This window comes from Phymastichus coffea, unplaced genomic scaffold (assembly GCF_024137745.1).
Source record: "Phymastichus coffea isolate CEN01 unplaced genomic scaffold, Cenicafe_Pcof_1.1 PCOF00015, whole genome shotgun sequence".
Classification (NCBI taxonomy): domain Eukaryota; kingdom Metazoa; phylum Arthropoda; class Insecta; order Hymenoptera; family Eulophidae; genus Phymastichus; species Phymastichus coffea.
This window is the reverse complement of record NW_026706826.1, coordinates 2,859,010-2,886,474: the sequence shown is the minus strand read 5'-3', so window position 1 is coordinate 2,886,474 and position 27,465 is coordinate 2,859,010. Positions and strand designations below refer to the sequence as shown.

General features: G+C 37.7%; 1 protein-coding gene across 2 annotated transcripts in view; it reads left to right on the top strand.

The window, feature by feature from the left end:
* Positions 1–27,465, top strand: part of LOC131675037 (ras GTPase-activating protein 1) — a 1,462,590-nt gene that overhangs the window by 697,409 nt on the left and 737,716 nt on the right. For both annotated transcript variants that reach the window (XM_058953862.1, XM_058953861.1), the window contains exon 7: positions 22,142–22,485. In XM_058953862.1, coding sequence (XP_058809845.1) covers positions 22,142–22,485 — 344 coding nt within the window. The remainder of the gene's footprint in view (positions 1–22,141; positions 22,486–27,465) is intronic.

The following is a 27,465-nucleotide window of genomic DNA, read 5'->3' as shown; positions in this document are numbered from 1 at the left end:
AGCTAAGGGTAGGTCAGAGGAATTTTGGGATAGTCTGTCGCGCCGTTATGAGCGGTTGAACGTGTCGGATCTCGAGGATGTCCAGTTCAGGAAAGCGGTAGGAAGCGAAGGAAGGGAAGATCGCACTGTCGGAAAAGGGAAGTTCGGAGTAGTGAATGAGCGATCCGATCGAGCGCAGGTTGAGCACGTGGTTGAGGAGTCACCACGACGCTCCCCGCTGCTCTCGGATGCGCTAAAGATGAGTGAGCGATCCGAGAGAGCGCGGCTTGAGCGCGTGGCCGACGAGTCGCCGCGACGCTCCCTGGGGCCCTCGCGTGCGCCTCAGGTAAGAAAGGGGTCCGATGGAGCGCGAGGGGGGCGCGGGAAAAAGGAATCACCGCGAGCCTCGCCAAGGCTCTCGGACACCGGTGAGCGGAGCAGTGGAACGATGCGACAGGGATCGGTGGGCGAAGATCCGGCGAACTATGCGAGGGTGGCGGAGACGCCTTCCGTCGTAGCGGAGGGAAGAGCCGAGCCAGGCTCGGATGATCGGTTCGCGAGCCTGCGTGAAGATGATGACGTAGCCCAGGTGGCCGTAGTAGAGAATAGATTTTTTCTAACCATCAAAATAAATGGGAACAATTATCTTGCGTTGTTGGATTCAGGTGCGCAGGTTACGGTTATGGGCCCAGGATTGGCAAATAGGTTCAGGTCGCGGTTGAGGCCGCCAACGATATTTGTAAGAGGAGTGTCGGGTGAGGAACTGGACCCGTTGGGCGATTTCAAATTGTACCTCGAGATAGGGGGAAAGAGCGGGACGTTGATCGCGTGTGCCGTGGTGCAGTGTGCTCATGATCTAATCTTGGGCGCGGATTTTTGAAATGCGTGGATGCAGGATATCAGCATCGAGAGACGGGAATGCCGACCGAGGGGCTCGCGAAAATGGATTCCCTTCGCAAATAATGAGGACGGGACGGCGCACGTATTCACTGAGTGTGCGGGACTCGTGAGTTACGTGAGCGCGCAACGTGAGCGGGTGTTGACATTGGTACACCGCATCGTGTCGGAACCCGGAATTGCCCCGGCTGTGACGAATTTGATTAAACACGTGATAGATGTGGGGGATGCGAGACCGATTAAAACGCCTATACGCCGGATGTCGCCACCGATCTTAAAATTTACCCAGGAAGAGACGACAAGAATGTGGCGTGCAGAGATAATCCGGCCGTCAGATAGTCAGTGGAGTAGCGCGCCGGTCGTGGTGAAAAAGGCAGACGGGACGTATCGATTTTGTCTGAACTTCCGTCCGGTGAATAAAGTGACAAAGATCGATGCGTACCCGATGCGTCTCGACTCGATTCTGGATCGATTGCGCGGCGCCGTATTTTTGTCGAAGGTTGATCTCAGGTCGGCGTTTTGGCAGATCCCTTTGGACGAAAAAAGTAAACAATTTACGGCATTTGCGGTTCCCGGGTTGGGGCTGTGAGAGTTCGAAAGAATGCCCTTCGGCCTGGTAAACGCGCCCGCGCCGTTCATGCGCTTCATGGACGCTCTATTCGGACCGGAGTTTGCGAATAACGTTTTCTGGTTTATGGATGACTTATTGGTGGTGAGCGCGAATTTCGAGGACCACATGCAGTGGTTAGAAAGAGTACTGCGGCGTTTAGTTGAGGTAGGGTTGGAGATCAACCTCGAAAAGTCGGACTTCTTTTGTACGCAGGTGACCTATCTTGGCTATAGGTTGGACGGTGCGGGCCTATGCCCGGACCCGGATCGAATTCAGCCGATTATGGACTACCCGGCGCCTCGTTCGATAGAGCAGCTTCGTAGATTCCTGGGTATGGTGGGTTGGTATGCGCGATTCATCGAAAACGAAAGCGATATAAAGGTACCGCTCACGAAGTTATTGAGGAAAGATCAGTCGTGGGTTTGCGGCGAGGAGCAACAGGAGGCCTTTGAGCGACTGAAAAGAGCGCTCACTGAGGCTCCTGTGCTGGCGAGATCGGACTTTGAGCGGACATTTTATCTGCATTGCGATGGTTCGTCATACACGGTGGGAGCGTGTTTAGTGCAGATTTTTGAGGATGGGGAACACCCGATTTGCTATGCGAGTCGTATGTTAAACGCGCATGAGAAACGATATACGGTAAGCGAGATTGAATTCTTGGTTGTTCGATTCGCAGTTAAGAAGTTTAGGCCGTATATCGAGGGATTTCACTTCGTAGTAGTAACGGATCATAGCGCATTGACGAGGCTTTTAAGCAAGCGAGATTTGACCGGCCGACTCGAGCGTTGGGTGCTGGATTTTCAACATCTCGATTGCAAGATAGTGCATAGGAAGGGTGCCTTGCACCATGTCCCGGATGCACTCTCGCGCGAGTTTGACGACGAGGCAGAGGTCAGCGAATTTACGACAATTAAGGACTCTTGGTACCAGCGAAGATGCCAAGAAGTCCAGGAGCGGCCGGAGAAATATAAAAATTGGAAGGTAGAGGACGGCCTGTTGTATCGCTATATGACAGCCTATCTGCTTGATCCAGTTACCAATTGTGAGAAGTGCTGGTGAATGGTTGTTCCGCTCGAGTATCGGGAAAGGGTTTTGCGGGATACCCATCATGCGCCTTCGGCCGAACATTTTGGACAGGACAAGACGTGCGATCGGGTAATAAGGAAATATTATTGGCCAGGGGTGCGATATGACGTGCGGACGTTCGTAAATCAGTGTCAGGTTTGCCAAAAATATAAGGTCGAGCAGAAAGTACCGAAAGGGTTGATGGGAAGACGGATAATTGAGCGCCCCTGGGTGGTGTTTATATCTATTAACTCTTTAACTGGCAATGGCTCATATATGTACATAAAAAGTCGTGTCTAAACTAGTAATCAATTATATATGTACATATTTGAATAACTTTTATAATTTGTATTAGATGTGAGCCAATTTTGAAATACAACTATTTTTAAGTTGCTGAATCCAAATCTGTTATAAGAATTTCATAATTTCATAATGGAGCTCTCAAAACGGCATCTTTGAAACCCTTAAGAGAGGAAACTTTCTCAAATTTTTCACTAAATCTGGTATCTGCCGATATTATACATAATTATGCATGTAGTTATAACAAACTAATGTTTATAAGGCATTATATTACATTTGGCCACAAAATCAGTAAAAGAGAAGTAGAGTTTGAAGCGAGGAAATTATTTGTGTGATCATAAAATCGTGTTTCCTAATCATTCTTCTGCAAATGAAAATATATTTATTGTAAATGATAAAATAAACGAAAAAAAAATAACTGGCCGTAAAAAGCTTAAAATTCAAGAAAGAAAAAACAATTAAAATTTACCCCCTCCAACCCCTATTTTAAACACTTTAAGTGGGTTATTGGTTAAAAATAACCATGGGAATGGATTCAACGGGTCCGAAAACCCCTATAAATCATATTCATGTATATTTAGAAATATGAATTATGGCTGCCAGTTTTGGCACAAGAAGTCAGAAAAGTTTTGCCAGTGAAGGGGTTAATTGTACACTATCGCTGCTTTCTCTGAGTTTTTTTTAATTTTGTTTAACGTCGCTTTATTTATGATTCATCAGTACTAATCAGCGACGGAGACTTACAATGTGGTTGAGAACAAAGCACATGAAACTTTTTTTAGTCGTGCTGTATCAATCATCAGTGACTGGGAGTCGAACCCGGGTCTACCAGGTGCGAGTCCGTCGCCTTACCGACTGAGCCATTGTAGGCCCCTCTTACTCTAAGTTAATTACTTAAGGGATCAAGATACGGTGTAAAATAAAATTGAATTGCTGGCGTAACAAAGAAATGGGTTGTAGATAGGTTAAGCTTTTCACTACGATTGTTGGTTGCTGCTTTCTGGAAAATACATTGGATATTATCTCATACTGTCCTCTCGGTGGCTGCGTCTTGGCGTGTAATTACTATGTAAGGGAGCCTTGATGTCGCTTTGACTGGATTGACTTGAGAATAGATTAGGACGAGAAGCGGCGATGCACTCACTTTTATACAGAGGGCTGAGGTATAAAAGCACTTTCTGATCCTCCTGTTAGTCTCAAAGAAAGAAGGTAGAGATGAGCCGTAAAGTGTCGCCCCCAAACGTAAGTTACTTACAATAGAGGGGAATGGGTGATGTTAGTACATTATTCGATGTTAACTAAGACTTGTTGAATAAACAGAAAACAAGTATCATCAACAATCGTGTTGTGAGTTAACCAACAGCAGAATTTGATTTGTCATTGAACTACATTGTAAAGATAAGACGGCTGGCAAAACATTAATATTCATCGTTTGCCAAATAGTGACGTCACACATTCTTGACTTCGACAAACTAGTTTAGCAATAAAACGGCCAAATTAGAAATTCATGCCGAAAAATTAAAAAAAAAAAAAAGAGAAAAAGGCCTCAGCAATTAGAGCCAGCAGCCTGAATATTAATTGAACAGAAGTAACAATCTGACGCATGTTTTAATGGCTTTCTCCATTTCATCGGAGAAGAAAATATCTGTCTCTTGATGTTGTTCAAATTATTGCGACATCTAGTACAGACAACGTTTGGAGTAAAGCAATTACTTAAAGAATTAGTTTTAATTGCATAGCATTCTTCATATTTTTTTTCAATGTGTCTGAGAATCTGACTTTATTTCTCGCCGTATACTGTCCGCAAATAACACAAAAAAAATTCGAATTGTTTTTACAAGGACATTGACTTGTAGTATTTGACACTACATCGGTCAAGTTTACTACTGATGTCGGGCTACGGTCGCATGATGACGAAGCCTGCTGGCCCGCTTTCCCACCCTGAGCAACCGCCAATTCTAAATTTTTTAAGCCCTATCTCGTAAGTATTTTCAGTGAGGTTGCCATGACAGCATGAAAGCCGCTACCACCATATAATGAGACAACTTCGTTGCACACCGTCATCGCATGGAGGTGACCTTGGTGCAACCACACATACATTTTCATGTAATATTTTGTGACCTCAGATTCGGATTTCCTCACCTCAAAAATACATGTACAATTTTTTTCAAATGTTTTCCATGGGTTTTTCTGCACTTGAACCTCAAATGACCTTGAACCTGATGTAATGGCGGTTAATTGCCCCTCTCATCGTAATCAACGACCTCAAAAATCCCTTGTAGCCTATATTACATGTGGTGCTCCCGCTTAGATCAAATGTTGACCTGTTTTTTTTAAAAGGTGAAGAATGCATTTACGTATGTTAGGAGCCTTGCGAGCCTCCCCGTGTATCAGGCTTGCCAAGTTGGCATAACAATTATCATAATTTGTCTGGTTGATTGGATAAACCAGATCCTGCTTAAATCATAACAGAATCACTACTCACTAAAAACCCACCTCTTTGCCTCTAGGCCTTTTGTCCGGCGCGGAACTGCCGATAGGGGCTTCGCGGGGTAGGCATTAACTGGTTTAATTTCTCTCTTCTTGTCCTTCTTTACGTTCCCTAATCTCTGTTGGAATTTCGGGATTAGTTGGTCGTCTTCTTCTTACAGCATCAGGTCGTCTTCTTCTTTCGACATCGTTCGATCGTTTTTTTCTTTCGGCATCGTCCGGTCTTTCTCTGGACATTTTCGATCTCGACATCTACGTTTCTCTGCATCGGGTGAGGGAGTCTGAGCTCAATGTCCTTCGCTAGTCTGCTAATACAGGGAGCATTTTGGAAGACTGATGCCTTGTTTTCCTACGGATAGTGTCTCAACCCCAGAGCCTACGTTCTTCTGCATCGAATGGAAAAAACTGAGCTCTACCCAATCATCTACGTTCCTTCGCATCAGTGTCGAGAGTTAGCTGTTCCACAGACTAGCACTTCGTACTTCCCATACGTATCTCTTTCTTTTTCTTTTCTTTCTTTCGGAGGACTTCTTTGGCAAAGTTAGTTGTTGCATTCCATACCATTTGAGCGAGAATCTGGTGCACTAAATTTTCTAGCGAAATCGTCACGTGAAGTGTGCTTTCTAGCTTCTGTCTTTGTACATCAAATCTTGGGCATGTGAAGAATACATGCCTCGCGTCCTCTATTTCCCGACATCATGGGCATTCTAGAGAGTTCTTATGTTTATACTTATGTAAGTATGTCGGAAACATTCGTGTTCGCTAAGCACAATAAGCATCTGAGTCAGATAGTAACTGGGATCACCATGTTGGCTGTTGACCCATTCCGATATCTGCGGGATAAGCTGGTGGATCCATCTTCCTTTTTCAGAGCTGTCCCACTGTGCCTGCCAGCACTGTAGACTTTTCTGCCTTTCTCGTTTCCTGCAGTCGTCTGTCTCTAGTTACCTATTATTCCGGTGCCCGTATATTTTCCTTTGTTCTTTGGCTAGTATCTCGATGGACAGGATATCCAAGATTACGCCTGCGACTTCTCTGAAGACGATTTTAAACGCACTGGTACCTCTTAGTGTCATATACCGACCTACTGAGTATATCCTTCTTTGGTACTCTTGCAGCTGTAGCGAATGGCAATACCGAAGGATAGTATTGACGTGACTACTGACGCTAGGAGGGTTCGTCTTGCTTTTAACCTACCAACATTTGGCGGGATAACGCTGTTGTAAGTCCACGGCGTTCAGCGCGTCTTTACTCTGGAAGTTGGGAGGGATTTCTTCACTGTCCTCTCCTCCTCTAATTTCCGTGAGTTGCTCTGACTTAGATGACATAGCTGACAACTGTTGACCGTTTAACGCGGTTGACTCGGTAACTGACATGACTGACTGCATTGACAGACTTTTCATACAATAGATAAACCCAATTCAAAGTCGAACACCCTATGATACCTCCTCGGTAACGGGCACGTGAGGGTCAAGGACAGTGTTAAGGTTCTCTGTCTTATTGCACGGGTTCGTTGGATCCGTGGGTGTTAGTTGAGACGTCACTCCCTTCCTCCAGCGCTCGGCTGCATTATATGGTCAGGCATCTTATCTACTTTATTCAATTACGATTATTGGCCGGAGCACCTTCATGGCGGCATGGGACACAATATCCTTGAGAATTTTAACTCATTCATCACCATGTTAAATGACGCTAGCCATCCGACGGAGGGGTCCATCTGCACTAATGGTGCGAGTTGGTGTGTGTCATATATCTAGAATATGTTCGTTTTTGAGTTTAGCTTCTACGCACGTCGTCGCTATATTCAGGGCCACGCGAGTGCACAGTATGATTTATTTAGGGAACTATACTGACTTTCCTCCGCGGCCAGATGTGGAAGCCCGACCTTATTTTTTAGCCATATTGAAAACGGGCTCCACTTAGAACCGTGAACCTGTATCCTCAAGCTGGAACCATAGCGGGATGCTACCCTCCGGACCAGAAGGACTCCCGGTTTATTTAACGAGGTTATACTTTTTTCCTCCTTCTTCTCTGCCTCTTGAGTGACAGGGCTCCGGGTTTGGGACCGGCTTAGCGAAACTAAATGTTGACCTATGTTGTTATGCATTTGCGTGTTTGCTCGAGTCCATATAGATTTTTTTTCAAGCCTTGTCTCCAAGATCTAATTTATTGTGATCACCACAAAAATTTGTACTAAATCGTTCATCCAATTATTTCAAAGCTGTATATATAAATAGCAATAGACTCGATTCTTTTTCATAATTTTCCCTTGCACAAACTATAAAGTATGTAAGATTTAATATTATTCTGTAGTCTACTACGATGTAATAGGGATAACTAAAACCTTCCTGACCTCTAATATGTCTGATTCGCATATGCAATTTAAAAGTTTTAATTTCTTTCATCTTGATCGCGAAGGTAAAAAGGGTAGTGAAGTGACTATACTCGTACGTGCGGGATTATTAGAGCATCAATATTTTAGTAACTTCTGATCTACAGTTTGATAATACTTCTGAATTTATTATATCCAAAATTTACTATTATAGCTTAAAGATATTGTGTGCTATGATTTACTGACCTCCATCTGCCTCTTTTTTTTCTTATTTCTTTAATTATCTCTTAGTTTATCTTCCACGTTATAGTGATGTCATCAGAGCAGGTGATTTTAATACCGAATTACTTTCACCTAATCAAAAATGTAACCGACTGTTTTGTTTGCAAACAAATTTAAATAATTTTTGCAAGGGAATTCTAAGATAGTCAACGGGGGCCCCTCTTACTCCGCAATACATCAAGACCGTAGTTTATAAAATTATTAATAAATAAATAATTATTATTTTTATTAATTTTTTTATATGCTGTAACACAATGAGAATCAACCTCATTAATATGTAATTTTAATTAATTTTGCTGACTATTTCTGTGAATATTATGACTTATGAGCCAACAATCAAAATCTCTAACAAAACTACGAAGGGCTGAAAAAATAAGTATCATTGAATCTGACACATAAAATATCTATTGGACAAAATGCACACAAATATATATAGAAGTAAAATATATTTTATATAAGAAATTGTTTTCACTACTGACAATAGTCACGCCTATTCGTCACTTTGACTATGCGAGAGTTAGAAAGAGATACCTTAATGAATAGAAGATGACAGCGCATTACGCCGAATTTGCCTGAGCATAGTTGTCGTGTGGGATAAACCGATGATCTGATCTCCAGGAAAGAGAGAGGGCATGATATAATAAAATCACTGAAATCAAAATGATTCTGAAAAATGATTGATGTTCGCGGCTAGGTAGAAAATGAGGGAAGAGGAAAAGCTGGAATTTATCAATGGCCTTTCCCTAGCACGCACGTTTAATCTCGTCTAGTTTTGAGCTGTTTTGCAAATTTTCTTTACTCTTTAGATTATTACCAATTTAATTGACGTAAAAGCACCAGTTCGTTTATGCTTGCCGTGCCTAAAATTAGTAATTATTTAACTTCAAATATATTTAATAATTAATTACATAACAATTAATTACTGTGAAGGTAAACGTCTTGTTTGCGCTACCGTCTCGATCACGCGGCTGCCTACGAGGGCAGCACCTACCGGTCGGGGAAAGCGGAAAACGGAAACTCGGTCCGATACGGGACGGAACACGCGCGAAGGTAAAAAGAACCAGTCGAGGATTAGCCATCCGAGCATCAGGAAGCGCAGAGGAGCCAAATACGAACATTTAAAGAGTGCGGAAGCGAAGTTACCGATAATTTACATTGTTATTGCCGTTTGAAGTGAGTGGTGACATCGCCATCGTAGGCCAACCACGAGGTTGTGGAACCCCTCCAACCGCTAAAACACTTTATCGATTTATTATTTGATAGAGACGCAACCTAAGATATCAGAGGCGATAATAACCTCCTCCCCCTGACAGTGCGACCATTCAAATAACGTAAGCTGGCCAGCTTTGCGTCGCGATTTTTGTGAAACCATCGCACTTGATTGCTCTCCCCTCGTACTGGCGATTATGAGAAAATCGGTAGCGTGCATGCAAGTGAGTGTCGCGAACGAAAGATTGTGAACGAACTAGCGATGCATGATATTATCGCGCGCGCTGTACAAGCGTAAATGCGTTGGCCAAACGTGTTGTAAATTACTTGATGAATAAACTAGTCCGTGTATGATTTAAACGTTAACGTATTGTTGTCATTAGTAGTAAGTTGGTTGACTGACTCCTGTCCCCTCCTGCTCTTCGGTTAGCAAAATTTGATTATTTCGATTTCGCCGTGCGCATTTGAATACGACTGCGCATCGGGCAAAACAAAGAAAATAGAACGGAATTCGCACCCCGTTAAATTACATAATACATATCTGTAAGACTGATGAATATTCGAATTTTTTCGATATTATTACAATGAAAAACTGAGTACTGCACGATTTGATATTTAATCAGCCTTGTTCTTTAAATCAATCTTTGTCATTTTACGTTAATGCACAGCGTGCCGATAAATTGCATCATTTCGGTTGATTCGTAACGCTAGAGATAGACATGCAGTAGAGGTGGCGTGTCTAAAGCAGCGTATCTCCATGCGTGGGGTCGCACTCGAGGGGGTAGTCAGAGGGTCAACTTCCTATGACTCGGCAAAAGTGGTGGAGAGGGTGAAATCACCCAGTCACCGTGGCTTGGAGTATCGTCTTCCATGAAAGGGATATCACAATGCTCTAACCTGCCATCCCTGGAAGACGTCGACCGGGTATATTAAATACGGATGGTTATCTCGGATGAAGGCATGTGTGGCCGTTTGGCGGACGTTTGCGGAACCGATAGATAGTAACGGTGGCGTTACAGATTAGTGCGATGTGAAGTATGAATCAATGCGACTCTGGAACGAATTATCTAGTTCATTTGAATTCTTATAATAATCTTGCCTTAGTTTATTCTTTTTTTTTGTTATTATTATTTTGTTGTTATTAATTTGAAGAATCAAGCCTACGCATTCAGACCCATACCTGAATATCTCACAATTTTATAATTATTACTGCAAAAAAAAATACACATTTTACCGTTCAATAAGCAGACTCACTTATTAAATACACATAGTATTCATTTTATATAAATTCCTTTGGCCTAAATATTTTTTTGTTTCTCCCCGATTTAAATATCAATTCGGCAAGAACAAAAAAAAAAGCGGAGCCGAACATCGAAACAAATAACTTCACAAATTACAATTCGACAAATTGTTATTGAGGTTAGCTACGACCTAATCTCCCATAGCTCAATTATAAGTTCATTTTTGGAGACCAATAAATGTTAACAAGAGATTAACGTACTTAATTTAAGTAGTATACAGTCAATATTTTTGCATTTTCTGAATTTGAAGAAAATCTTCGTACCAAAGTGGCACTTATCTGAAATTTAATTACATAGTAATTAAAAATTTTATAATACCTAGCGTACGAAAGTGAAATATGGGTTGCTTAAGTTACTCTATTTGCTTTATTTTAAACTTTTTAGGCACCTCATATAATTTCATAATGGTTCTCGTTTTGACCTTTGTTCGTAACTTTGATTTACGAGCCGTATCGTAGTGATATTTGTCGGAAAAAGCACCACATTACATCCTTTTGAATTAATTGAATAAACATGCTTTAACAATATTTTATCTGGAGCAAACTCATTTCTTTCTTGATGAAGAGCTTCCATTTTATATTACCTTAGACTTATTTATCATTAAAAATGTAACGAAGTAAAAACGCTTAGCTAGCGATTTCGCCTTCGTCCGTTGCCTTTCGGTACTTGCATGCGTGCTCGGTTTTTTTGTTTAAGGCGCAGATTTGCTGAGCTGGGAATGAGAAACGGCCTGAATTTCGGCGATCTGTGAAGGTGAAGATGCGTGAAGGGAGAAGAGATGGAGGAAAAAGGAGTTGGAGAGAGAACGATAGTATTGCTCAACGTCTGCGCAAGTGAGCGCACGCGGGGCCGCGTTGCGTGCGCACTAGTAGATGGCCGTAAGGAGGCCAGCAAAGACAATGTGATTTCTCTCTCTCTCTCTCTCTCTCTCTCTCTCTCTCTCTCTCTCTCTCTCTCTGTCTGTTTCCTCTGTTACGATGCCAGTACGTGACTTACACGGACATTGTCGTTTTCAAGGTGACCTGTTTCTCAGCGGTGAGTATTAATGCGAGCGTTGAATGACTTATGTTCCTCGAATTTAGCCAAAGAGATAAACTGTTGTACGGACGAATATTCATGCTGACCTGAACAATTGAGCGCCACTCCGAGGACGTCGCTTTACTCGATCGCCGTTCCGGACATAGTATTACCGTAGTTATTGATATTTTTTTTTAATTGAATTGTCGGCGTATTTTTTGTGTTGCATCGTCTTCTTCCCATCTAAAGCTCTCTCGCGCATAAACGTCGTAATCTGCATACCTGGCAGATTACTGTAATTATATAGTATAGTTGTAGCATTTTTCTCTCTCAGATACTCACGTAAATAATTAATTTTGCAAATAGAGTTGCGGGCAAAATTTTCCATCGACTTGCCTTTCACAAAGATGAGAATGAAGTGATTGGCTTCCATAAATCCTCTAGTTCATTTGTGGTTGGGCATGATTTTGTTGATTTATCCATTCGTTGTATCAATAACATATACCATCCGCACTCGTCAGTTGAATGAAATTGATCCTGAAAAACTTTAGTATAAGGGTTTTAAGTACTTCATCATAGCTTCAATAGTCTGCGTTCCCTATCTCAACTACCCTTAAATACTCTTATTCCAAAATAAACTATTTCCAATCTAAATTTATTCAGAGATTCGTTGACACAATCTATAATAACCATCTTTGACAAGGAAGCGCCAATTTGTACAGTAAATCTTTCCTTCCAACGTGAGCTTTGAATCACTTCCGATATTCTTGATTTTCTGTTCCATAGAGACCATTTTTATAAAATTTCTATATCTACTAAATCATCACACGACATAACTAAATATAAACTATTACGTTTTCAAGTTTCCAATAAATTAGATACAGTAAAAAGTCACTATATCAAGAAATGATTAAACAAAACTATTAGTATCAAAACAAAATGGCTAGGACTTCACTCGCTCAGTCTTTCTAGACGTTCAAATACATCCTATTTCTCATACTTCACAGTAAATGAGCTTAATAAACATTATGCCTTGACATCGAGGTTTCATCGTACATTAAGTCAAAAAGTCTTCGCATCTCATTGGATACCACCACTGGCTATATCTTTCTGTTTAAAAAATTCACCGAAGATGAAGTCTTTTTAAGAGCTTTCAAATAGTATAAATGACTGTTACGTGGCAGTTTTGATGTTTTTTCAAAACGACCACGTGTTAGACCGTTTTAGCTTCGAGTGGTCCTGACTCGGGCGAATTAAATCTTCGGTACGGTACCCCGACCGTCTCAGCGAATAGATCGCGTTTTTGCCGACAATGTCCGAAATTCGTCCACGTGAGGGATAAGTGAGAGTAATGGCGGAGGGGGGTGCGGCTCGCTGAATTATTAAAATGAAAATACACGGGTAACATAAGATAGATTTATATATATATAGATACATAAGATAACATATCTAGTATTGATATCTCTATTGCGTTACTATCTAATTTACAATTTATTAAATAACTATTCTAAAATACGCGGTCGATCGTCGTTACGCACCCGGTCCCGGTACGCAAACAGATGGATTCACCGAAAGGGGAACACTGAATATAGTAAGTAATTATCGAACTAAAGAGAGAGAGAAAACAAGGAAGAGATTTCGCTTTATCGAGAATAGAGCGTCGAAGTACTCACTCTGTTGTTTTGGTCCTTTTTTGGTTTATATAAGTCTGGTTTGTGGTGTTAGTTTTATTATTTGAATTCGAAACACAATAATTAATGGCAGACTCTTTTCTTTCTTGTGCTCGGAGACTTATCTCAAGTCGAATATAAATAATGGGTTTGATTTAATTAATAACTCTGGCGAAAGTAGCATCCGTACTCTAGAACCGGCTAATCGCAACTCCTCGCGCGCCTTCCTCGCTGCCGCAGCCTACTCTCCCTCTCTCCTTCCTATTTTTTCGTCTCCTTCTCATTGCTTTGTCTCTGCTGCAAAGGCTCAACAAACGCGGACACGTGCGCTGCTGACTTCAGCAGCTTATCGCTGAAGTCTTGGCCTTGACGCTTTTACTATGTGTCGAGACTTTGTTTTAATCACTGGTCAATTTCTGTCACATAACAATGACAAATGAAATAAAACTTGTTTAAGTTTTGCAAACGATAGTTCATTATTGAGAATAGTAAAATTTTTTATCTATCTTTACCTCTCGCCGATTCTCGAAAAATAATCACAGAAAAATTTGAAGAAGACTATTTCGTAGATCTTTTTAAACCCTATCTAACTCGCTCATTCGCAAGTTATTTTCCTCAATTTTAACATGCGTTTAAGCATTTTTTCCGAAAATGAATACTTTTATCAACTTTTCATATCTCCGACAATGAAATAATGAAAAAAAAAAAAAAAATACTTGAGAGGAAAAGTGTTCATTTTTTTACGTAAAATACGCTGTAAGTTTTTCAGATTTAGAAAAAAATCTTTCAACTATTTTTCCCACACCTGATATGCTGAAAAGAATAAAAAACTTTATCATAAATTTAAGATGTTCTATTTTACTCGTACAATAATAATACATAATAATAATTACAATACTTGGGAATATTTTCTTCTATCACATTTTGTATTTCATTATTAGGTATTTTATATTTGCTAACATAAGAATAAAAATATGAACAAAACAACGATGAGACGATCAAATAAATTTTTAAGTTCGCACGTTGTCTCTTTAATATTTTTCCACTCCGTTTGCAAGATTTCCCATAAATCTGTTGAAAAACTTGGATGACACTTTATCATAGCTCGATCGAGTTCTGCTCACAATAATTCGATAGGGAATAAATCGGGTGATTGAGGTTGCTATTATATAACTTTCAGATTTTATTGTTTTTCTAGATTTAGCAAATAATTTTTACACAATTTTAACGTGTGTTTGGCATCATTATCCTGTTATAATTCAAAGTGTGGTCCAGCCAATCGCAATCCTAATGTTACTGCATGCCTTTCTAAAATTTTTTTCTAACCCTCTTTTTTCTGGATATCATCAATTTTGATGAGATTGCCTACTCTTGATCTAGCAAAATAACCCCATTCCATAACTAAAACAACACCATGCTTTACGCTAGGAACTAAACATTCATTATATGTCTATATTATATTATATTATATTATATACATTGTGACGGTAATTGCTGCCTGGGAGGGCAGCACCTACCGGGCGGACGAAATACGTAACGAAGGAATTCGGCGCGCGAGCTGACGGAACGCGCGCGATTGAAATCGAACCAATGAAGCACTAACCATCATTGCGTCCGTCCGCTTTTGTTGTTGCTATCGCCGATCCACGTGCCGATAACCCTAATATAATTAGGGAGGAACATTCAGCCCAGTGCCAGGACAGTAACCGCCGTTGACGTGGTGCCACACGCCTGCAGAGGGAAGGGACACGAGCCGCCGAAGGAGAGTGTGTGAGGTTTCGCCATCGAGGGCGAAACCGTGTGCACGCGAATTCGCGACCGGCAAAAATAAACAAGACAGTTCCGCGCAGTGCGATTACTTTTCGTCCGCTCCGTACGCCTGCAATAACAAGGTAAGCTGGCCAGCTTAATCTCGCGATCGCGGTTGCATGTTTAATAATTAATTTCCGACATTCGAAGCGTGCATGTAGCGGCTCTAATAACAAAGAGCAGCGAGCATCCCGACAATACGTGTTGTCGATGAGCGAGCGTCGATGTAAACAAACGCGCGGGCCGACCTTATGTAGTATTGGAGTAATAATAAAGGTTCAATTCGTGTTAATAACAAGTGTTTTTCGACTCGCTTACTCCTTATAGCTTCCACTCATTTTATTATAGGTTAAATAGAATTACTGGTTGGCTGACGCCTATCTCCGCATGCTCTCCGGACTACATTTTGAGCATAGATTATCACGTTCGCCCTTTCAACAAAGTCGCGCGAATAAAAATATAATTAAACGGTCGTACCCCGTTAAAACATATTATATGTCAATATTATATTATATTATATTCATTCTATGTTCATTCTATGGTCAATATTATATTATATTATTTTCATTTACTAACAAAAATTTCAAATGTTACCTTATTGGACCATAGAACTTTCTTCTAATCATCAATTACACAGCCTGACGTGAAACTTACTCATTAGATGAGATTAGCTATTTCTAGTAGATTTTAGGTCGCTGAATTCAAATCTGCCCGTAGAATCATTCTAGCATATCAAGTTTTTAATTATCCTAACCTAAAAGTGCAAAAAATTCTGTTTTTCGCTGTATTTCAGGTACAATAACATCTTGAATAAACTTCTTTTTTGAAAAACTGAAAACGCTATTGTAAAGAAGCACTCTTGTCCTCTAAAACCCTTTTTTTTAAGTTTCGAATATATTTTTTTCTGTCGAAGATATCGTTATTTGAAGTTTACTATTATAGCAATTTCCTTACAGTCTTAAAATAGAGCGAGTCATTTAAAAAATCGATGTAACGTATTTTATGGTCATTTGGATCACCGAATCGATACTCATTGTCAAAATTGCATCATAACCCCAGAATACTCTGATAACTTAGCCTAAAAATTCGAAAAAACCTGAACCCTATTACGGACCCTCATGAAACTTTTTTTTCTACAGATATAACATTAGTGTGGATGATTGAAATAGTATTTTTTATAGGACAAAACATTACTGGATACCTTTAAATATCTAATCTATATCCGCTAATATCGTAAGCATTTGAGCAGACGTCAGTTTAACAATGAACGATGAACAATGACGTCACTTTAACGTAAAACGGAGCAAGAGACTCTTATAACCAAATTTCCTCAACCTTCGAGTCCGGCAACCTGCTGGTTTTCAACTTTCAACCCTCACGATAATAAGAATACATTAACCAAGTTTTGTCTGCTAGAAAAAATAACAGCCCATACGAAGGGAGTGAAAATACAGTATGACTGAAAAAAATTGTACTAAAATCTAATTACATTACAAAAAATTTTATATAATTTATATTCGGTAATGTTCATAGTGATAATAAGAAACCATTTACCAAATTTGTCGTTTGAAAAACTTTACGACACATATAAGAGGGGTGACAAGTGACAATGCAGTGAAAACATGATTTTTTACACAACACTAATCTGTCAACCTTAACCTATATCTAAAAATCATTAATAAACTATATCTAAGCTATAACTATATCTAAAACCTCACTAATCTATAAGCCTTAAACTATAAATCTATAAACTAATCTATGAACCTTAATCTTACTTAATTCCAAGATTACAACCTTCAAACAATAAACAAATGTCGAACGTTTGTAGCAGCAACGTGCGTTTCCAGAACCAACCGTGAGAAGATATCCAACACTAAGTACTCCTTTTTTTTTCTTAATTTTATTAGGATTATTATTTTTAAAGTTTTAAACAATATACTGTTAGTATTACGTACGATTGTTGTAATTTTATTATTCTTGAAAATACTTGAGTGAAAAATTACTATTAAAAAAAGTTAGTATCTTAGATTTTTATATAGGTCTACTTAGCGTATCTAAGCTTACTAGTCTATCGCTTATGCACAGTTATTACATCATCCCGTTTGAGAAACCAACAGTGGTCAGCTATCATAACAGAATTCCATCGATCTGGATATCTAGATTCAATAGCTAGCAAGTCCTGGTGAAATCTCTCTTCTTGCACTTACATCACCTTAATTTCCATCTGGAAAAATCGAGATTATCATGCAAAAAAGTAGTTTTTGACTCATACGGTATCCTAGATCTTCATATTTTCTAACATATCTTTTACAAGCTTTTTCTAATTATTTTCTTCTTTATTTCTGAAGAAACCATTTACGACTTTTTCAAATGCAAACTAGGCATTTTTTTCTTTGATAGACATAGTTTTTGTGAAATCCTCATCTATACACAGCAATTTAATTTGAGGTCCAATAAAAATTCCTGATTTTATTTTTACGTCACTAAGTTTTGGAAATTTTTATATAAATACTGAAAACATACACTTCATTGATCGAACGCTTCTACGAACTGCTTCATTAGATTTAATTTTATATGCAGTGGAGGTAAGAGAATTTTTTTGCATCAACTAAGACTTCATGAAGGACGTTCATGGATCCGAGTATCAGACTCTTCCTAATAGGCCAGTTATTTTTTATCTAGTGCTCCTTATCAGCTCTACTATCCCACTTGCAGATAAAACATGGATATTTGGTATATCCACTTTGTTGACCTCGAAGAATGAATATGACTTTAAAATCACCGCATATCTTCCATTTATGTTATTTGTAATCTATTTTTTTAAGAAGTTTCTTTCATGTTTTCATATTTCTCATCTGATACTGTTGGATATCCAATAGGAATAGACGCATACAGATTTCCATCATGAAGGAGAGCTGCTTCCAAAATGCGGGTACAGGAATCTATAAAAAGTCTCGACTCGTGTGGATTATAAATTTGAAGGCCTAAAGCAGCCATTAAATCTAAAACATCGTTGCAAAAAGTTAATGATTCCGCCTCTGTAAAATATTTTAGAAATCTTTCCTCGCGATTTTTGTGCCAAATAAAAGTTACCTCGGGAGAAAGCGCACATTTTTCTTGCAATCTTGAAGCTAACAGCATCGATTCTTCTTCCGAATTCCCTAAATCTCGATTTAAGTCATTCAACTCAGCCTGATTAAACGTACAAGTTTACCAAACGATGAGTGCAGGTTGTTGCTATTATAAACAACTTCAAATTCATTTTCATCTTTATATCTTTATTCTCTTTCTTCTTCTTCATCCTCTTCCTCTTCTTATTCTTCTTCTTCGTCTTCTATTTCTTCTGCTTCCAATCTGACTTTTGAAACAGGAATGAGATGTTCAGGTGTATGAGGAGTAGGTCTTGTAAGAGATTGTACGTTTGCATATTTAATAGTGTGTTTATTTCTGCTATTGAAGGAACTGATTTGTTCACCACTATAACATAAACAAAAATAGCAATCATCAACGTGATGTTTTAGTTCTCGCCATACTATATAAGTGCCAAATGGCATACACTTTCTTTGCCATTTTTCCAGTTTGTTAAACCTACTCTGCACGTATCGCAAATCATGTTAGGAACCCAAGTTTTATTTAAATTGGTCAATTCTTTATTAAAATATTATTTATACAATCATTTGATAGACGTTGTTATGGATTTATGTTGTTTAGTTGGGACGAAATCACCACAAACATAACAAAACTTCTGCCGGTCATTCACATAATGTCATGAAGACATTTTTTATAAAAATTTAAGTTTTTGATTTAAAATAATATCTAAAAAGCTGTTTTACACGAAGTACTAAGAAAATATCTTGATTATGTTAATGTTATCTGAAGATTTGTAGTTTATTGTATTGATAAGGGCAGAGCTAGTATTTTCAATTTTCCAACTAACTTAATATAAATGATGAAGGTCTGCCGTTCACAATGATACAAGTATTTGATATAATGAAAAATGCAAAGATAAAGATTTTCAATTTTATTGAAAATAAAATTCTGATTGAACAGTAGCAACTTTATTACTTTATGAAGTGAACATAAATAAGAATTAAAAATAATTAAATAAAAGTAAATAAGAAATAAAAATGAAAAATAAATAAATATAATTAAGTAAGAAAGAGAAATACAAAATAAATAAATAAACGCTTGAAATGTACCGTAAAACAAAAGTAATTAACTTTATCTTTGCAAGGAGTTCTCTATATTTTGAATACTTATCCGTTAGCCCGCCGCTTAAACACGGTCTCTAACACGGATAGTAATATTTGCAGTATCAAGTAAGAACTATATCGTTCGACTGCATCCTTTCAGCTCTCCAGTGAAGTAGAGCAAACTCTGTCACTCCACTAAACGAAAGTGGTAGCCACCTAGATGAAAGGTGAACTTGTTAGAATTGCGTCTGCCTCGAAGTTACCAAGCCTGCGGGTCAAGGAAATTGGGTTATAAGATTCTCTTGCACCGTTTTAGGACAAAATGTTCATCGTTGAAGCGACATCTGCTCAAATGTCCATCGTATCAGTGGATATAGGTTAGGCATTTAAAGGTGTCCAGTAATGCTTTGTCCTATAAAAAATACTATTTCAATCATCCACACTAATGTTATATCTGTAGAAAAAAGTTTTATGAGGGTCCGTAATAGGGTTCAGGTTTTTTCGAATTTTTAGGCTAAGTTATCAGAGTATTCTGGGGTTATGATGCAATTTTGACAATGAGTATCGATTCGGTGATCCAAATGACCATAAAATACATTACATCGATTTTTTAAATGACTCGCTCTATTTTAAGACTGTAAGGAAATTGCTATAACAGTAAACTTCAAATAACGATATCTTCGACAGAAAAAAATATATTCAAAACTTAAAAAAAAGGGTTTTAGAGGACAAGAGTGCTTCTTTACAATAGCGTTTTCAGTTTTTCAAAAAAGAAGTTTATTCAAGATGTTATTGTACCTGAAATACAGCGAAAAACAGCATTTTTTGCACTTTTAGGTTAGGATAATTAAAAACTTGATATGCTAGAATGATTCTATGGGCTAGAAATAGCTAATCTACTAGAAATAGCTAATCTCATCTAATGAGTAAGTTTCACGTAAGGCTGTGTAATTGATGATTAGAAGAAAGTTCTATGGTCCAATAAGGTAACATTTGAAATTTTTGTTAGTAAATGAAAAATTTATATAAGAAGGACGAATGAGACATATAGCAATGAATGTTTAGTAAAACAGCTGTCAAAAATTAACTAAACATTCAAAATGACCGACCTTGTCAGCATAAGTAATGGACATGAGTACCAACATAACGCTATAAAAAAATAAAACATCAAATTTACGATACGTAGCCCACGGAAATTCAAAATTCGCGATACTTTTTGAACACACCTCGTATACGGTCTAGTAAAAGCGAAAATTCTTTACTAATGTGATATTGTGTGTATACAATACACTTCCGCTCACACGTAGTTTTAAATTAATTTTATTAATAAATTAAAATTAATAATAAATTATCTATGAATATTGATAAATCAAAGTTACAAAAACACAGTTTACTTTCTCATTTTGACTTTTTTCTTAAAATAAAAAAAAATTATAAAAAAGTGAAAAAAAAATTTCAATATTTAGAATTGTAACTCTGTGGGTGTCTTTCTGCTGTAGGAACTATCAATTTTTTCTCTAGAATTTTTAATTGTTTTTAATACTTCAGAGGTATAAGTAATTGAATATCATCATATTTTTTTTATAAAAACTACAACTTAAAAAAAAATTAAAATGCAACATTGCTTTTGTTAGGTCCGAAATTTACAAAATATTTACTGTTCTCTTTTTAATCTCGAGTATTACCGCAATTTACTAGGAAAATCTATCTAGAGCGAGCGAAGCTAGGAAGAATAATCGGAAGAAAAAACCCGTTCTGACGGATTACCCTTCGCCACCTTTGAGTTGTAGATTCTCCTACGATTTGACGAACTGCAGTCCAGCGTCGATGAGAATAGTGGAATGACTTTAGCACCGCTCATAGCCAGTTATACTTCACAAGTCTAGAGGAATTGGCGGAATGTTTCGATTCGAATTGTAACTTTACTAAATTTGATGGTATCGATTTCTTTATTACTACTATACTTTCAATCTTACGAGAGAGTTAAACGTTTTTATTTTCATGTAGCTCGTTATGATTTCGCTCGCTGTTGCGGAGTATGTCCAGTCCTCTCCGCAATCGAAAGAAAGGCCAGCAATGGCTCGCCCACTAGCATGATAATTAATGTCACCAACCAAAGGGTTATTACTCATTCAACTTCGTCCTTTGAGTCGCTCCTTTTCCTATTCAACAACTCTCGCAAGAACGTGAGTTAGGAGGACTGCCTCTCTCCGACTCTCGCGATGTGCTTTCGTCAAAAGCATATATTTGGCAGAAGTCTATACGAGTCTCTCACTCTCCGCGGAAAACGGCATCGACTTACATAGACATTTCTTCTGGAGATCGGTCCGTACCGAAGTTGCTGAACTGCGAAGAGTGAGGAACTGCGCAGTTAGCCGTTTGCGTAATAAAGACTGTATGTCGCATACAAACTGCTATTTCGGCAACATTTTAGCGTCGGATATTTGGCTTGTTTGTTAAAGGGACAAAAATATTTTGACAAAGGCTTCGGTAAAGGGACAAAAATATTTTAATTCTATAGGTGTAGCGTTTCGTTTTATAAATAATATCGTGATTGGTAGTTAATCCAAAATGTATAAAAAATTTATGAAATAAATTTGACTTCTATTCTTCTAAAAAATTTTTATATATAAATATTTTTCTGTTCTGCCTCTGTTATTTGAAAGCTTTTTCATAAGGCTTTCTAAGCTATGTACAAAAAATTTTTTTGCATAACTTCAACCGGACATATAAAAGTGTTTCTATTTAGTGTTCATTAATTAAGATGGGAAACTTTGTGTGAGTGGTGGTGTAATTATTTTTGATTCTCATGTTATCAAAACATATCTTTATGATACAATAGTCATTATTTGTGACTAAATATATCGAATGCTATTGAAATTTATTCTTGATATTTATAACAGCAAAGTTTCAAAAATTATGAAAATTTATAAAACTTGTATTTTTACGCAATAATAATTTCTCTTATCGTACTTATCTATTTGTAGGTTCATGAAAGTGTTTTTGATAGACCTCACTGCTTCCAATTAGTGGAAAGAGCTCTTCCATGTTTATCTACGATAACATACTTAGCCGCTCCAAATGCTGAAATATCTTTGGATTGGATTAATACATTAAAACCGCTTTGTGTATCTCAACTTGCACGAGCACCAAAAGTAGCACGGCTTAGAGAATTACGTTCGCTCAGTTTACATATTCTGGATGCCCATAGATTACCTTATAAATTAGTTCCAAGTCCATTTATAATAGTATCATTAGATAATGTGAAAGTGGCTCGTACGAAATTAAAAACCGGTCCTCATCCAGTTTGGGATGAAGAATTTTTATTGGAGTAAGTAATACATCTATACTATTTATATATCAGAGAAATATGCAGCATATAGTGCCCGATGTACATGTACAATGGTGCAAAATTCATTTTGAATCTTTATAAAAATATATATTTTGTAGTTATATACGGGCTTTGATGCAGGGTGTTAATTAAGTCCCGGGACGGCTAAATATTTTCTAAATTACTTCACTTCTGAAAAAAGTCAAGGTCATTCCTTTAGTAACTTTGAACAAGGAATCCGAATGGGAGCCCCTATTTTTGACACTAGTAATCAATACAGCGGGAATTTTTACGTTTAGATATGTGTTTAGGTTGCAGAAAAAAATTCGACCTTAAGGGTTACTACCATCTACCCCTAACCAAGGTATTGAGATACCTTTAAATATTTTTTCGATCGGTTAAGTTTTGATTTTTGTAGTTTTTAACGAGGAATCCAGTAGCTACCTTCAACTTGATCTCCAACTCGACCTCCACTTGACCTTCAAGGTAATTTCAAAGTCAATTGGATTTTAATCGGAAATCCTAATTTTATTACCGAAAATCGATAGAGCGGGAAACTTTACATTTAGACAGTATTTTTTAAATTACTTGACTATCATCCTTATTCTTACCCAGAAACAACGACGTAAACGGAGTAAGATCGGTTTCCCTTGGGATGCTTGATTAGTGAATCCTCTTACCTCTCACTTAAAGGTTCAAAGTTTAATGGCAATGCTCAAACTGAAAACCTTGAACATTTTGACAAAAAACTAGGTGATTATGAAAATGTGCAACAGAATCACGAATCATTACTCTATCAATTCTAGTAGCCTCTTCGATAATTCGATTAAGTAGTTCCTCTAAGCTGTTTGATTTAGTGCCATAAACTTTACTCTTAAGGTAACCCCAGAGAAATTTATCGAGTGGTATCAGATCCGGAGATCTAGCTGGCCACTCTATATAACCCCTTCTTTTAATCCATCTACGACGAAATTGAGCGTGCAAATATGCTCGAAGATTTCGATCAAAATGAGCAGCTGCTTCATCTTACTGAAACCAATTTACATCGTAATCATCACTTGCTATCTCTCTAATTCGTGGTATTATTTGATCCCTGAGTAACTGTTCGTATAAAGCTGCAGTGAAATTACCGTTGATGAAAAAATGGCCTACAAGAGTATTTTTAAAGATATCAGTCCACACACTCACCTTTTATGGATATTGTGTGAGGTTTTCCAACATCCATGCAGGTTTGAGTCAGACCAATATCTGCAATTGTGTCTATTAACCTCACCATTTAAAGTGAAAGTAGCCCCATCTGAAAAATTATATTGTATACAAGATTACACTCTGCGTCTATTCTATTCATCATCGTTTCGTAAAACTCGAGCCGACGATCGGGATCATTTTCATTACCAAATGGATTTTATAAGGATGAAAATGAATGCTTTTCAACATTTTTCGTATGCATTCATGAGAAACGTCATTTTCATACCCAGCTCTACGTAAACCAAGATGCGAATTTCCAATGACCACTTGAGTAATTTCAAGCTGCTTTTCCTCAGTTTCAACAGATGTTGGGCGACTACGAATTTGTAATACCAATTTAATTTTTTTAAAGCATAGTGGTAAGTATACTTACCACCTAAATTCTTTTACCATTCAATTATTTATTTTCTTTACAACGGATTTATAATGGGTTTCTTACATTTCTTACATCATTAAAATATTAAGAGACATGTAAAGAAATTTCATATACTTTGGATAAATACGATTTTTGGTTAATAAACAATTATATGCAAAAAAACGTGAGAAACTCAGGACCAGCTTTAGGAAATCCATCGTAGACCCTACCCCAGCGGGTAGTCTCGTCATCACTTTGACGATTTTCACCTCCTCTAGTCTAACTACCCGGAGCTTCATGTCCGGTACTCCCAGATCTGGCTTTTTGGTCTCCCCCTCAAGCCAGGTCGCCGACTCCTTGTTCTCATAGACAAAGAGCAAGGCTCCTTTCCTTGGGTGGGATTCCGCAAATCGAGATACGAATGTCCTCTCTTCCAGCTCGATGACTTTTTTTGCCACCGTCTTCTGTATCCGCTTGACGATCTCTACAGGCATTTCTTTACCATGATAGTCTTTATAAGTGAGAAGGATCCTAGAGTTGGTTGCTACCACAGCCTCGTAACTTCCCGCTTCTCTCACCTTTTTGCTCGAATGCAGGTCTGGTAAGGTCGTTCCAAGGATGCTTAAAGCCGGCCTTTCTCACTCAGATCAGACTCCTCTACGAGTTGAGGTTTAGTGGCATTTGCATGCCCCTCCGTCCTCCTTCTCAACGTCCTGACCTACTCGAACTCAGTCATTAGTCTTCCCTCATCCAGCGCTTTCTGTCTTAGAAGTTTCCTCCTTTGTACTCCACTCAGATATCGGTTCAAGCCTGTTCCTTCATGGTTTGCTGTTTGAAGTGTCACAACTGGGTCTGTCTGTTTTTAAATCTTCATTGGATCAGAAATCCGGCTATCGTCCCGTTTCTCTTTCCCTACGTTGGGGTTTTTTTTGGTGGAAAATTAATTTTGTTCCTACGGGTAACGTGGGTATCAAACTGCCCACCCGACTAGTTCACAATATTGAGTAAGGTTACATACATCCGGATTTTATCCTAAAGGAACCGTTTATTGCGCAGCATTTATAGTACCACGTATTTATCAGCACAGTATCTGACACCTTAGATTGGTGAGTGTTTCTTGATCACTCCGATAGTCAAGATATACTTATCTGCCGAGACGAGCCAAAACACCTCTTTTGAAACACAGACCCAATCAAAGAGTCCGTATATAGGGATTCGAACCATCCGGGGTAGCGTAGCCTGATCTGTTGTTTTGACAGCGGAGGATTTTAGGTCCGCCGTTCTGACGTTTAGCCTTCCCACCAGCTTGCAGGTACACGTCAAAGCGATCTTCTGAGAGGAGGCAAACAGAAAATCCAATTTTTTTCAAACTGCTAGCATCATATAATATCAGTTAAATAGAATGTTGACTTCCGTTAGATCGTACTACTTAAGGTTCTAAGATATTTGAAGGTCATTACGGTTATTCATGCAGAAAAATCAATCACGATCATGAATTTTAAAAGTAAATATAAAATAGCGAAGTAGTGACTGGTGTTATGTTTTTCAAAAACAACTCTGAGTGGACAGTATCTCCAACAATCTTAAAATAAAATTCATAAACCACTAAAATATTATCTTATTAACTATAATTTTCCATATTCTAAAAGTCACAGTCTCAAGTATTAACTTTTCTTCTAATCAATATTTTTTAGTAAAACTAAGTGGATAACCAATATTCCTTATCGAAAGTATAACAATTTCTGGTGACCCAACCCCTATTGTTGATAGGTGAAAAATTGAAAGATTGACATGAATTTTCGCAGTGAAAAAATAGTTTAGTTTTGAGCAGATGTTTATGTTTTGAAAGAAAATAAAGATAAACAGTTTCTTTGTTTTTAATTAAATTATAGGCATGGCAATCTCGTTTCTAATGAAAATAAATTGGGAAAATGTATATGAATTCCTATGATATTCCTTTATGGTGAAAAACCTTATTTTTATACAGAATCGATAAAAAGAGAAAATTATATTTAATCTATATATTTTACATAACTCTACTTTTAACTCATTTGTCTTTGTACCAATTTTTTGATAGAGTGCTGCACACTTACTAATATAAACTGTTATAAAATTTAATACAATTTAGAAGAAACGTTTTATTTTAATTTTTTATTTGATAAAATCTGAACAGTAATAATAATCATCAAAAAAATGTTTGAAACATGGGGACTTTTTACACCAGCCACAACGTATAATTGCAGCATTTCGGCACCCTTCGATTTCGCATTTTGAACTACAAGAATCCCCGAAACTAAAATCAACCGAATTATCACATTTTTCCAGTTTTTCTTCGAGATATACACTTTTAAAACAAGAATATTTAAAAAGATTTAAATATCTTGGTGACGAAAATTGGTTATGAACCAATGACTGATGCCTAATAATATTATTTCTCGAATGTAAATTCATATTGTAATCCATTAAAATAACGTTATCTAAAAAATGTCGAACAAAGTTATTCCACACTCGAAATCCGTAAACAATCTAATGGTTGGATTTTTCCTGTAGTTCCAGTTGGAATATTCATAACATTAACGATCTTATTTTCTTGTCTAGTTTCTTCAATTACTTTTTCGCAGTGACAACTTCAAGAATCTAGCAGCAATATACTAGTAGGACCAATATTTGAGTGAAAAATTTTCTTCAACAAAATTTTAGAAAGATCTGCAATAAAAGAATTTGTTAACATTTTTCTACCAATATTCTATTATTTTTAAATTATATTTAATTATTACTCACCTGAAGTTAATTTTCCAGATTTAGATGCTTCTACGTATGCATTTTGAGATTTGAACAATTTGGATTCTACAACTGGTCCAAACTAGCTAGATTGTTTTTTTAAAACTAAAAAAAAGAGGTGACAAAAGTTTTATTTCTCCTGATATTAGGGGTTGTGTAGTATAGCTGTGTGTCGTTGATGATACAGATTGTACTAGACACTAAATCTGACTTTCGCCTTCCCCTGCAAGTGTCCTTCCGGAGTGGATTTCCAATTGGAATCCACTTTAATCTGTATTATATGTATTATGTATTCCAATTTCTTGAATAATTTTCTTCACATTGGTAACAAATGTAAGAGCTTGTTTCTCTAATTCTGCACTACTTTCGAAAGTTTTTCGGGTAACGAATATGTTAATTTTTCTTAATACAATTCTTTGAGCAATTTGCGAGAGGGGTCAGCCACCGTGCGCCTTGGGCTGAGCTCTGCTGATTTTTACTGAGTTCTATCGCGGTTAAGAAAGCAGCACTGACTTTCACGGGCCGACGTTCGCTCTGGTTTGGGAGGATGATGCAAATAATCGGACACTTTAATTAATATATATTACATATGGCGC